The sequence below is a fragment of the Furipterus horrens genome, unplaced genomic scaffold, assembly GCF_987537825.1.
Source record: "Furipterus horrens unplaced genomic scaffold, mFurHor1.1.pri manual_scaffold_5, whole genome shotgun sequence".
Lineage (NCBI taxonomy): Eukaryota > Metazoa > Chordata > Mammalia > Chiroptera > Furipteridae > Furipterus > Furipterus horrens.
This window is the reverse complement of record NW_028327175.1, coordinates 143,216,274-143,231,105: the sequence shown is the minus strand read 5'-3', so window position 1 is coordinate 143,231,105 and position 14,832 is coordinate 143,216,274. Positions and strand designations below refer to the sequence as shown.

Here is a 14,832-nt window from a genome sequence, read left to right as displayed (position 1 = left end):
ATGTGATAGCTAACATCAGGGTGGTCTTACTATGCCAGGCACTGTGCTGAGTGCTTTATATGCATCATTTCACTATACAGCCCTATAAGGTGGGTGCCACTGTCACTGCAGTTTATAAATGAGAAACTGAGGCTCAAAGAAGTTAGGTAACCATTCCAAGGACACAGTTAATGGGGAGCTTGGATACAAACTGAGACAGTCTAACTCTAGATCCAGTACTTTTTAACAATATCCAAAATGAAATACCTTAGAAGCTAGACTCCAACTACATATGCCACATGCATGCCTGCATCCAAAGATAGATTATATAACACTAAATGTTCTTTAAAAGTATACAATAAAGTTTCCTCAATTCCACTTCTAGGTATCTATCTAAAGAAAACCAAAACACTAATTTGAAAAGATATATGCACCCCATCTGTGTTCACTGCAGCATTGTTCACAATAACCAAGATACAGAAGCAACCTATGTGTCCACTGATTGATGAGTGGACAAAGATGTGGTACATGCGCACACAGTGGAATATCACTCAGTCATAAAAAAGAATGAAATCTTGCCATTTGTGCAACATGGATGGACCTAGAGGGTATTATGCTAAGCTGAAATAAGGCAGACAAAGGTAAAAAAGAAAAAAGAAAAACCTATACTATTTCACTTATGTGCAGAATCTAAAAAACAAAACAGAAACAGATCATAGATACAAAGAACAAAATGATGGTTGCATGGGTGGGGGAGGAGAGGTTAAAGGGAATAAGAAGTACAAACTTTCAGTTATAAAATAAATAAAAGGATGTAATGTACAACCCAAGGGAATACAGTCTATTGTAGTAACTTGTACAGTGAAAGATGGTTACTAGATTTATCATGGTGATCAATTCATAAGGTATATATATAAATGTTGAATAACTGTTGTATATCTGAAACTCATATAATATTGCACCCAAAATATTTTAATAAAAATAAATAAATCAATAAGAAGGCCTTTCCCAACATTTATCACCTAGGGAAGATGCATGTTCTCACCCAGAAACTGTAAGCAAAACAATAATAAAGTTTCCTCAACTACTTTAAGGCATTAAGATGCCTAGATGAGTATAACTGCTGATTTTAGCATACTTCTCTAACTTCATTTGATGGTTAAAACCATGATAAATTTAATAACTACTACTATTGGATATTCTGAATTTAAGAGAAACTAAAAAGAAAGGACATGAGAAGGAATATATCACCCCTTACTTTTGACTAGTATGTCATCAGATTAAAATTAATGATTACGAAAATTCATACTAAAACAAAAATAATGATTAAATCCCAGGATGTATGCTATAAAAGTGTGAAAGCTACACAGCAAGATAAAAACATTCTGAGGCCAAGTTTTATGAACCAAAACCACCCCATAAGATTTCCCATAGCTGAAAAAGACAAGGCGTAAGTAGAGAAAAATCAATTAAGAGGGACCCCTTTATTACACATTTATAAAATAATAGTATAATTATTAAAAATGGAGACTATGTATTTTTTGGTATCTTGTGTTTTGCATTCAATTTTTCAAACATCTTCACAATTTCTCAAAACTTGATTTTTGTTATCCAAAGTGCTCCCCCCAAGCCTTACCCCACCCACTGCCGAAGCACAGCTGAAGAACTATTCAACAGGTTCTAGTGAGAGACTTACTGTCGGACATTAATCCATAATTCACAAATAGACTGAGAGTTTTCAAAGAAGTACAATATAAACAAAAACACATAAAACACAATTTAATCTTTCTGATGACTCAGAAGACGCCTCAATATCAGCGTGCCATGTTCCTCATGCTGTGTGTTTAAGTGCCTATTAACAGAATTCTAGTGCACAGAGTATCAGTGACTACAGACACAATGTGGGGTTTTTTATGTGTATATTTGTATTAAGTAGGGCACAATTTATAATATCCTAAGCAAACTTTTAAAATTCCAGTTACAAAATGAGTATTTTTAGCACATTTAATGAAAGCTACTTGTTTTAAATGATTTTATTTTTGAAGACCAAATTATATTTGACCATAAATAAAGAACATAAAAGTTTAAAATAACATTAAAAAACCATGGTTACAGTGTTTGCGGGGGGGGGGGGGGGGGTAGTTGCATGGTTACGGTTATTCTGGGCTGAAAGATTTTGAACTGCAGTACTACCCTGCCAGAGTTTTGTGCCATGAAGAAGTTGGCTCATCTAGAGTGATGATATGGCTCAGAAGGCAGTGAAAAGCGGAGGGGAAGAACTGCTCCACATTTGGCTTGTGCCAACGACCATGCACAAGTGGTCACTCTCCTAACAAACAGAAAATGCCAACTGAACCTCGGTGATGTGGATAACAGGACAGCTCTGATTACAGCCGTACAATGCCAGAAAGAGGAATGTGCAACTATTCTGCTAGACTGTGGTGCTGATCCAAATATAATGGACATTGATGGCAACACTGCTCTCCACTACGCTGCCCTGGGTCACAATACAGAGACAGTAGCAAAGCTGCTTTCACACAATGCAGATATTGAAGAAATAAGGAGGGCCTCACACCACTTTCACTTGCTAAGCATGAAAAGAGAGTGAAAATGGTGGAATTTTTAGTAAACAGAGGTGCAAAAGTCCATCAGTTGGAAAGCAATCATCAACTAACTTCTGAATATACAGAAGAAAGGAGATCTAAAATGTGTTCTGAAAGTAGCAAAAATCTTGTGAGTGAGAAATCTGAAGAAGACTCTTTAAACCGGCATTCCAGCAACCCTGGCACTGATGATTCATGGCCTACATCAGACGATGAAGACTTTGGTTCTGATACCAAGAATGTCATGAAGCCAAGCTTAGGAAAGCTAATGAATGCTATTCAACAAACCCCCCAAAACAAAGCAAAATATGCCATCGTGAGACCAGAAAATGGGACCTTATATGAGGACAACAATTTTCATAGTGAAAATGAAGATGTGGTTGAAACCTTTCCCAACACATCAGAAACAGTCCAGGGCTTTTCTCCACCTGCCTTTTCGTCACTTGAACCTCTTCTAAAAGGTCCTCTTATGTCCTTAGCAGTCATTGGTCTTACAGAGATGACCGCATAGACTGGCATGACTCGCCTCCTCGCACATCCATATCAGAATCATAATTAAAATATAGAACAACCATCACTCAGAATGGTCAGATATCAAGTTGAATAGAAGTCTGACAACTACAGAATTAAAAAAACCACATCCATCCAGATAGGTAGGAGGGACGCAGACATAGAATGGGCTGGACCCACACCTATATATGGTAGATAAAAAGTTGGGAGGGGTATCTCAAGAGTGAAGAGTTGCAGGCTCACACCAGACCCCTCAGCCCAAGGATTCCAGTGCCTGGAAGATAAGTCACCACAACTTCTGGCTGCAAAAACCAGTGGGGATTGAGTTGCTGGAAGAAACTGCTGGAGCCCAAAGCAGTTCATCTTTAAGTACCCACACATGGACTCACCTACTCAGATTCGCTCCCTCTGAACTCCAGCACTAGGGTAGCAGCTTGAAAAGCACCAGTGGCACATAGGGAGAAACTGAAGTGTCTGGCATCAAGGCAAACAGAGGCCATTGTCTCTTTTCTACCCTCTCCACCAGAACCAGCAAGTTGGTGCCACTTCATCGGCCTGACTACAATTTTTGACCCGCCTTGGAGGTCCCCAGAGACTACACCCCACCCAACATGCAAGCCCACCCAAGCTGCTTTTCCATATGAATGGCTGGTCTTGGCTCATGCTTCACAACTTTCTAAACCCTATCAAACAAGTAACAGCTGGCTTTAGTGAGCCCCAGGCCTGGCACTAGCAGCAGCCAGTCTAGATGCAAAGCTCGGCTTCGCCTGGGAATCTCAAAGCCCAGCACAAGTAACAGCCATCTCAGATTGCTTTATAGCTCAGGCAGAGTGGCCCTTGGAAAAGCACAAGTGGGGGGTGACCTTGCCCTGTACCACCTGGGGAATCCTAGAGCTTGTGCACTCAGTGAGCACCTATAAACACAGAGCACCACCACCCTACCCCTGCATAGCTGATCCTCCACGGAGGGCGGAGGTTGGTGGTCAGTAGTTATAGCCAGTCCTTGCAGCTGACTGGCTGGGTAAATCCCTCCCATTGACCTAACATCAATCAAAGTTCAACTGTAAGAGGAGGGTGTACTCAGCCCACATGAAGGGCGTACTCTGAGTTCCCAACTTGGCTGGTAGGGGAGGCTGCGCCACCAAACCCTACAGGGCACCTACTACATTAGGCCACACTACCAAGACACAGAGTCAAAGCAGCGCTACCTAATACATAGGAACAAATATAGGCAGGCCGCCAAAATGAGGAGACACAGAAACATGGCCCAAATGAAAGAACAGAACAAAACTCCAGAAAAAGAACTAAACAAAATCTAGATAAGCAACTTATCTGATGTAGAGTTCAAAACACTGGTTATAATGTAGTTCAAGGTACTTAGCGAGGACTTCAACTGCATAAAGAAGATACAGTCAGAAAGGGAGGATACCGTACTTGAAATAAAGAGCAATTTACCGGGAAACAAAATTAGAGTGGATGAAGATGAGAATCAAACCAATGATTTAGAACCTAGGGAAGCAATAAACAACTAATAAGAAAAAAAAATCAGAAAAAAATGAGGATAGTATAAGCACCTTCTGGGAAAACTTCAAGATGTCTAATATTCGCATCATATGGGTGCCAGAAGGAGAAGAGAAAGAGCAAGAAATTGGAAATCTATTTGAAAAAAATAGTAATAGTAATTTCCCTAATTTGGTGAAGGAAACAGACATGCAAGTCCAGGAAGCAGAGTCCCTAACAAGATGGATGCAAAGAGGCCCACTCTAAGACACATAATTTAAATACCAAAGGTTGAAGATAAAGAAAGAATCTTAAAAGCAGCAAGAGAAAAGCAGTTAGTTACCTACAGGGGAGTTCCCATAAGACTGCCAGCTAATTTCTCAAAGGAAACTGCAGGCTAGAAGGGATTGACTAAGAAGTATTCAAAGTCATGAAAACAGGAATCTATAGCCAAGATTGCTCTACCCAGCAAAGCTATCATTTAGAATCCAAGTGCAGATAAATAGCTTCCCAGACAAGAAAAAACTAAAAGGAGTTCATCATCACCAAATCGTTATTATATGAAATATTAAAGGGACTTATTTATGAAAAAGAAGGATAAAACTATGAACAATAAAATGGCAAAAATACATATCTCTAAAAAACAAACTAAGCACACAAGAAAACAGAGACTGAATCATGGATACGGAGAGCATTTTGATGGTTGCCAGATGGGAGGGGGTGGGGGAATGGGTGAACATGTGAGGGGATTCACAAGTACAAACAGGTAGTTAAGAATTGCTATGGGGATGTATAGTATACGAAATGGAGTAGCCAAAGAACTTATATGCATAACCTATGTACATGAACAATGTGGGGGGATTTCCTGAGGAAGTGGGGGTACTGAGTGGTGGCGGGGAAAGGGAGAAAATCAGGACAACTAGTAGTATAACCAATAAAGTATAACTTAAAAAATAAAAATTATGATTATGTAAGAAGTTCTTAATCTGTTCATTAAATGTGAAATAAATTTTAAACTGAAATACTCCTAAATAAAATTAAAATTACAAAAAAACAAACAAAACAAACCGGGTTACAATAGAAGTATGTAACATTAAATGAAGAAAGGAAAAGTCATTTACATGTACTATATGGCACCAAGGACTTTCAAAGCTATTCTTCTGAATGGCTTTCTATCATCTTTATGTATATCAATTTAAAAATGTCTCTACTACTCAGTGTGCTTGCAGACAGGTAAAATCAGTGTTGGTCATGCAATTGCCTGAAAACCATTCAATGCTGATCACTGAACAAGTATTATTATCCTGACAGCCATAATAATTGAGCCTCATCTAAATTTTCAGGTGTGGCTGACTCCAACTATTCACCTGCAGGGAAACACTCAACTTAAAATAAAAAATAAAAAAAAGCTGAAACAAGTGACAGCTGAAAATGGCTGAATCACTGTACCTTTTAGACACAACATCCAATCTTATTTTCGCTATATAGTTTTGGTACTTTTTGATTCAGTAGTTGGGGTTAAAAAAAAGTTTCTGTATTCAAACATATCTACAGAATGTTCAATATAAAATGTGTGAATATATACATTTAATACACACACACACACACACACACAGTCACATATCTAGAAAGCAGCACTTAACCACACCCCATTTCTCACTAATGACTCGATGAATCATCTGTTACTTTAAGACCAGCTTAGATGCTATAAGGCTGCAACATATGGCTAAAAAGGTCAAACACAAGCACCTACGCTCAGGCTGGATTAAATTGTTCCTCCTCATGATTTCTGACAAGTGGTAATACCGTTTATATAACAACTATATCTCAATAACTTAGAATTCAGAGTATAAAACCAGTGTCATTCAACTCCCTCACTGTTTAAGAACACCCTGCTTCCATTTTATTTCTGCTAATGATAACAGGGCACACCAACCACTGACCTGTACAAATGACCTTTACTCTTAATCTAAACAAACATGTGTTAAAACATTCTGAAATGCTGCATCCTTTGATTTCTTCATCTTTTCAATTGCCCGATGCAGGTCCTGTTGCTGCACAGGTCGAATTTCATCTTCATCATGACTAAAATGCAAACAAAACCACCAAATATTCAAATAACTAGAATACACATCTCCCAAAAATATTTTACCATGATTAAAAAATAAAATCTCTTTCCAATCAAAGACCCCAAAGACCACCACAATTAAAAGCTTCATGTGAACTCTTTCAGGAATTACCTATGCATACAAAAGTCTTCAATTTTTAAAAAGTACTGACTGCTAAGAAGCAGGAAGCCACAAAGGCTGTGGTAACTAAAATCAAGCACTTCCTACTAAGAATATAAGTACAGTATAGTACCCTGTGGTGAAAAAGTTATATAAAGGTGCATCAGTTTACCAAAATGGAGATATTAACTCCAATCAGATTCGAGCATTATTCCCATGAAAAGTGGAATTAAAAAGTAGCTTTCCTACATATATATTCATGCATATGTTTAACTTTTGACAAACTGAAAATAAAATTCTTTATTATTCATAAAACCCAACTAATCTAACTAATCTAAGTCCTCCCCACTTCAATAATAATAATAAGAAAAACAAAACACAGTATATAATGTCTCCTTTGTAATTTAGATAACCCAAGTCTATTAGTCAGATTTTTCACATAGATATATAAAAATTTCAGGGCTCTGATGACAGCAAAAAAACAGAACCTTCATTATTAATTTTATTTAAGCAAAATTTATATATAAATTGTTCTGCTATTCTCCTCAATCTTACAAGAATAAAACCTTTCAGCCAATAGCTTAGCTACAGAGGTCAAACGTATTCCTAACTTTAGCACTAGAATAGCTGGAACAATCTGGCAATAAATAAATAAATGAAGTTGCCTTCCATGACAGGGCTCAAGGGAACACTAAAGAAAGGTCTAGAACTAGTGCATACCTAGCTAGGGTTAAAAACATAGTTTTCATGCAAACCTTTCTATGCCAAGAGAAGCTTTTTTTCTATGGCAAAACACTGTAATTAAACACAAGTCACTTGGGAGTGAAAGCCTGAGGGGGGTGAGGAAGGAAGACTGAGAAACAAAGGGGCTAGGGGTGGAGAACCACTCAACACAAGCCCCCAAAGTACACTAGCTTGCCAGAGTCATAGAAATTCTTCATTAAGAGGGTTGATACTTTGAACAAGGGTTTAGAAATGTGATGTTATACTGGCTTAGGACAAGTAGCCTTTTGGAAAACTTCCTTAAGGGACATAGTTCATCAGGGCTGTGTTATTTCAGTTCAGTAGTATCTTTGCTAGAATAAGGTGGTACAAATTTGATTTCTCAAGCTCATCATACTTTGAAAGTGGTTTCAAGTGAAATTTGCTGAACTCATAAATGGTTTCTTTGTTTAGTAAATACATTATTATTATTATTATTAGTTCCTAGCAAGGCTCACCCACTTAGATGTAAAATCTCTGGAAGACAAGGTACCCGTTTCCATATGAAATGAAACCTAGAAATTTAAGATGCAAAGCAATCTAGGAGTACTAGAGGACCCCGTTTTCCCAGTGGAGACAGGCAAACCTAAGTTTCTGTCAGCTTTCTGTGACTGAGTCCATGAATTTTCAGCAGAAATTCAGCTTTTATTTCTACCTCTTCATTCTAGACCGTCCTCAAGAAACCCCACCCCCCAAAACAATAATTTTTAGAACTCACCTTTAAAAAAGGACAATAAATAATATTGGGGAGATTGTTAATTCCAATTTACCTTTTATTCCATAAGCAGAGTTGGTATTGTAAAGCAAAATAAAAGAAACTAACCTAAAAGCTCTAAAAGGATTTGATAAATACTAGAGATCAACTCTATTTACACATACCTTTCTTCCGATGTAGAATTAACATATTCCCTGACACAGAGGAGGGCAGCATCTCGACACATCTCTTTTAGGTCACTTCCTGAAAACCCATCAGTTTCCTGGGCAACTTCTAGCAGGTCCACATGCCTATCCACCTTAAACAAATATGTAAAAAACAAACTTAAAAAACTAACATAAAATACACTCCAAAGGATATATCCAAACACTCTTCTTAGAATTAAAGAATGGTAACCATACTGTAATAGCATAGAAGAACAATCATTAAAGAGTATTTTCAGTTTCTAGAAGTTTTTGTAAAACCATAAATGCTTAAAATTATAAATTATTTTTTATTAATTATTATTATGACCAAAGAGTGAAATAAGTCTCAGTATATACATCATGGAGTGAGAGTGAAGAAACATTCAAACTATGTTGGATTCATTTCAGTACCTCTAGGAAGATCCCGAGCTAACACTTTTCTATAATATATTCAACATACTTGGCAAATAGCCTACATCATTTAAGTCCCAACCCCATTACAAAAAACATATTCTATTGAAATACTCTAACATCCACATTAACAGTAATGCTTTGGTATTCTACTAGCTCAACATTAATTCAGCATTTAAGAGTCTTGCTCGCCAACCTAAGCTTATATAGTCAAACCAATTAAGTGATTGTACTGGGCACATAATAGACTTGGAATAATATAATCGTACCAAACTCATGTGTAGATGAAGAGAAAAAGGCAAGAAAAAAATATACTTATAATAATTACCCTCTATTAAATGACTGTGTCATTCACTTTACATGTATTATTTTCATTTTCATTTTCAGAGAACAGTGAGACCTGAAAAGGTTAAATAAATTGTCCAAGGTCACACCACTGCCAGAGCTAAGATTTGAGAACAATGTAGTAGAGGTCCAGCTATACTCCCCCCATATGGCTAACCATTTGTCTTAACTCTCCCCTACTGATTTGAAATGCCACCTTTATTAGTTACTAAATTCCCATTTGTTTTTGTGGAAAATCTACTGTTTCAGAAAGAAGAGCAACTTTACATAGGACAAAGGACTTGGAGGTGAGAGAACATGAGGTCTGGTATCAGCTCTGCAACTATGACCTCAGTGTTGATTCCTAAAGGTGGGGGTTAAATAAAGAAAAATCAGTCTTTGATAAAAAAAGGAGGTAGGTGTGTGAGAGGCAAAGAGTAAAGATAAGCAAAGAAAATAGTAAATAAGCTATTCTATATAAAAAGTAATAATAATTTGGAGTAGAGAAACAATGTAGAATGAAAATGCTAGATAGTAAGAAAATGTAATACACAGGGGACATGTATGTTAAAGCATTCTAAAGTCTTAAAATTATTGGAAAGAGGGCAGATCTATTATTAACTTAGACTTTAAGTATGTATGGCAAAAATTTTTAAGGGTACCACTAAATTTTAAGGGTACCAATCAAAGAGAACGTGTAACTTCCAAACCATTAGAGAAAGGGGCAAAAGAGGAATAAAGAATATCAGAGCAACACTAAGAACAACACAGGGTAGGATGCGGTATGTGGAGAGAAAGCAGAGAAAAGCATAACACATGGGAAGCACTAAAATAAGAATGAGTGAATCTAAATTTATGAGTAATTACAAATGCAAGCAGACTAACCCAGGCCGGGGAAAGATAAGATTAGACTGTATAAAAAACTCAGTGTAGCTATTTGAGGTTTGTAATACCCACACCCTGTCAAAAGGTAAAAGAGAACAGGCTTAGTGTTACATTTGAAAGGAAAAAGGCCAAAGTTGAAACTAAAAGATTGGAAAATGATATACAAGACAAATATTAACAAAAAGAAAGCTAATGTAGTTCTGTATACATCAGAACAACAGATTTTTTTTCTCAAAATGCATAATTTGGAATAGAAGCCATTACATAATGATAAAAGATAATTCACCAGCAAAATATAATAACAATTCTGCACTGGTATACATCTAATAACATGGTCTCAAAACATACACAGCAAAATTAACATAATTCCATAGAAAGATGAAAAAGTCCACAATAATACTGGGAGATTTTAAACTTATATTTCATATACTGAAATAGCAGACAATAAGTTCCTAGGGATAGTTATAGTTAGCACCTGTGATCTAATAATGTGCAAATAACTTGACAAACTGATTATAGTAACTTTGTATAATTTGGATATTGTCCTCTGTTGCTTATAGGGTTGCAAATGTTTTTCCAGTAGCTTGTTCTTTCACTTTGTTCATGTTATATTGTCATAATTCTAGAAGTATTAATTCTGATCAGTCAGATTTCTCTCTCTTTCAATTATAATTTATACTTTCTTGTGTCTGAGGAACTCTTCTTACAAGTGTACGATTGAAATCAGATATAAACAGTGATCTAATTTCTCTACTGTTTGTAGTAGTGAACAAGTAAAAACAACCTACACCTACACATGTATTAATGTCTATCCATATCCATCGCTGGAACTAATACACACTATCAACTTCTTGACAGCGTACTACCAATGATAGTGATTAGGAAGATGCAAAGCAAAATGTGTTTAGATAGGTACTACCTGTTAAATCTGGGTGGTAGATATAAGTTTATTTGTGTATATGTTTCAAATCTTTCATAAATTTAAAAATCTACTTAGAAAGATCTTCCAAATTATGCCCTGACATGTTAAAAATTAGTCCTCCTCCCTACAACAATCAACACTCCCACCCTATCCTTTGAAGCCTCATCTGCTGGACCACACTATGTTCTAACTACTCAAAAATGCTGTACATGGCAGGGTTATAAAGGTACAAAGATGAACAAAGCAAGTATGAGAAAAGAACAAAAAGCAGACTCTAGTCACAGGGTAAGCAAGATTAACTAACAGAGGTAATATACTGTAATGGTTACGGGAAAGGCTCCATCACTACTTTTCTATGTGAGCCTAGGCAACTTATATTCTAATATAATTTACCTGGTTTCACTTTCCTCAACTGTAAAATAGCACTAATATGGATTCCTTGTAAAAACTGAGCATTAAATAAAACAATGTACAGTGGACCCTTGAACAACATGGGGGTTTCAGGGGCACCAACCCCCCATATAGTAAAAAATCCACACGTAACTTTTGACTCCCCCCAAATTTAACTACTAAAAGCCTACTATTGACTGGAAGCCTTACCAATAACATAAACAGTTAAGTAACACATATTTTGTATGTTATATGTATTACATACATAAGAATAATAAAGCCAGCCAGAGAAAAGAAAATGTTATTATTAAGAAAGTCATAAAGAAGACAAAATACATTTACGGCATTATATGTAAAATAGTTTTTAAAAAATCCACGTATAAGTGGACACACGCAGTTCAAACACATGTTGTTCAAGGGTCAATATCTCACCACAATGCTTGGCACATAGCAAACACTCTAAAAGAATCTCTTAAGATAACAGCTATTAGCCCTGGCTGGTGATTGGAGCTGTTCCTGTGCATCAAAAGGTTGCAGGTTCAATACCCGATCAGGGCACATATGTAGGTTGTTGGTTCTAACCTCAGTTGAAGACATATGGGAGGCAATTGATCGATGTTTTTCTTTCACATAGATGTATCTCTCTCTCTCTATCTCTCTCTCTATCTCTGAAATCAATAATCATATCCTTGGGTGAGGATTTTTTTTAAAAATTTAAAAAGATAACAGCTATTAGATAAACAATGAAGTAATGAGAATTGTTTTCTATAGGCAACTATGAAGGCAATTCCTAAATTAAAAAAGGTTTTGAATACTGGGAGCAATGTTGGAATAAGTTAACAAACTTTTAAAGCAGCTTGAAAGAATACAGTATTCCTTCACTTATTGCGGGTATTACATTCTAGATGCCCCCCCCACCCCCCGCGATAGGTGAAAATCCACAAAGTAGGAACCTTACATTTATTTTAGTATTTCTATATATTTTAAGGCTTTATAAACCCTTCCACACTTATAAACTGTTCCCAGTCCCTTATTAACCTTTCCCTCTCCCTTATTAACCTTTTCCACACTTTCTTTTCCACACTTTTATAAACACTTATGGTCTTAAATATATTCTACACTTAAACCTATGCAACTTTAACAACATACGTATACAGTACTGCAAAACCCTGTGATATAGCGAAAAATCCGCGATAAGTAATTAAATATAATATTTTTAAAAATCCCGCGATACAGTGAGGCCGTGGTAAGTGAAAGGCGATATAGAGACAGACTACTATAATACTCGTATGCACTCCTTTTATCTACCACTGGCTGCATACTTGCATGGTACTATAAGCATTTTACATATAGCATTTAATTTACATTCTCACAATGATTCTACAAGATGGTTGGCATTATCTGTAATTTCCAAGTGAGAAAAATTAGGCATAGAGATGCTAAACAGTATTTGACCTTCTACAAGATGGTTGGCATTATCTGTAATTTCCAAGTGAGAAAAATTAGGCATAGAGATGCTAAACAGTATTTGCCCAAGGTCACAAGCAGGGAAGGATCAGACTAGAATGTGAGACCATTAGGTCTGTCTCCAAAGTCCATGCTTATTAACTATTCCTGCTGTTATACAAAATGCATAAATTTAGGTTAGGATATATAGATAGAAACAAAAACCAATCTCTTTCTTTATTGTTGACTAAATCATGGTACTTGTATAAGGTCTAAATTTTATTAGTTCTAATTCTTTTTGTACTTAAAACTTTGAGTCAAAACCTCTATACTATCTTTTTTAAATGAGCAAGTATGTTAAAGATCAATAAAGAATTGTGGAGGCATAGGCAGACATGCTTCGCCTCCGTGCACAACCATAAAAAGAATTACAACTAGATCTCAAAATATTAACACCCAGAACCATCAGAAAACAGAGCTGTATGGAAGTCTGACAAACAAGGATTTAAAGAAGCCACATTCATCTAGAGGGGTAGGAGGGGATGAGTCATGGAGACGGCGGAGGGGCACAGAGATGTGGTGTGGCATGGAGAGGCGGCAGCGGCAGTGGAAGAACAGATGATTCCATATCTACGTATGGTGGATAAAAATCGGAAAGGATATCTTGGGAGCGAGTGATCCCAGACTCAGGCCAGACTACACAGCCCAGGGTTCCAGCTCCAGAAAGATTAATTCCCATAACTTCTGGCTATAAAAACCAGCAGGGGTTGGGGCAGTGGAAACAACTACTGGATTTTCAGGGGACTTGGCTTTAAGGGCCCACACACTTACCTTGTACACAAACCCACCCACTCTGGGTTTCACCACCAGGACAAGAGCTGGAAGGGCACCAGTTGCCTACGGGATGTGGGTGAAGTGACTAGAAATGAGATGGGTACCAGGCAAACCTCCAGAAGTCAGGCAGGGGCAATGTCCCCTCTCTGATCCCTCCTCCCACCCAGAGCCACAAAGTGGTGAAGCAGGTTGCCCTGTCCTGGTAATTACCTAAGGCTCCGCCCCACACAATTTACAGGTGCCTTTTCTACAATACGCCATTAAACTAAGACAGTGAGTAAAAGCAACTCTACCTAAGACACACAAACAAATACAGGAAGGCTGCCAAATTAAGGAGACAAAGAAATATGACCCAAATGAAAGAACAGAACAAAACCACAGGAAGAGAATTATACAAAATGGAGATAACCAACCTATCAGATGCAGATTTCAAAACACTGGTGTGATCAGGATGCTCAAAGAACTCACTGAGCACAGCAACAACATAAAGGAAGAAATGAAGGTTACACTAAGTGAAATAAAAAAAGAATCTACAAGGAACCGTCAGTGGAAGGGAGGAAGCTGGTATTCAAATCAATGATTTGGAACATAAGGAAGAAATGAACACTAAACTGGAACATCAAGAATAAAAAAAAAAAAAAAATCAAAAAACAGAACAAATCCAAGAATAGTATAAGAAGCCTCTGGGACATCTCAAAATGTGCCAACATCCAAAGCACAGGGATGTCAGGAAAAGAGGAAGAGCAAGAAATTGAAAACTTATTGGAAAAAATAATAAAAGGAAACTTCCCTAATTTGGCGAAGGAAATAAGATACACAAGTCCAGGAAGCAAAGAGTCCCAAACAAGTTGAGCCCAAAGAGGACCACACCAAGACACATCATAATTAAAATGTCAAAGATTAAACATAAAGAGAGTAACTTAAAAGCAGCAAGAGAAAAGCAGATAATTACCTACAAAGGAGATACCCCATAAAATTATCAGCTGATTTCTCAAAAAACTTTGCAGGCTAGAAGGGACTGGTAAGAAGTATTCAAAGTGGATGAAAAGCAAGGACCTACAACCTAGATTACTCTATCCAGCAAAGCTATCATTTAGAATGGAAGGGCAGATAAAGTGCTTCCCAGACAAGGTAAAGC

The 14,832-nt window shown here is 36.9% G+C and overlaps 1 protein-coding gene across 8 annotated transcripts in view; it reads right to left on the bottom strand.

The window, feature by feature from the left end:
- Window positions 1-6,531: 6,531 nt before the first annotated feature.
- The window catches only part of ATAD1 (ATPase family AAA domain containing 1), a 45,474-nt gene continuing 37,173 nt past the window's right edge, over window positions 6,532-14,832 (bottom strand). For all 8 annotated transcript variants that reach the window (XM_090278021.1, XM_090278024.1, XM_090278018.1 and 5 more), the window contains 2 exons: window positions 8,462-8,595; window positions 6,532-6,677 (listed from right to left, as the gene is read on the bottom strand). In XM_090278021.1, the coding sequence (XP_090134147.1) occupies window positions 6,557-6,677; window positions 8,462-8,595 (255 nt within the window). In that variant the 3' untranslated portion in view covers window positions 6,532-6,556. The remainder of the gene's footprint in view (window positions 6,678-8,461; window positions 8,596-14,832) is intronic.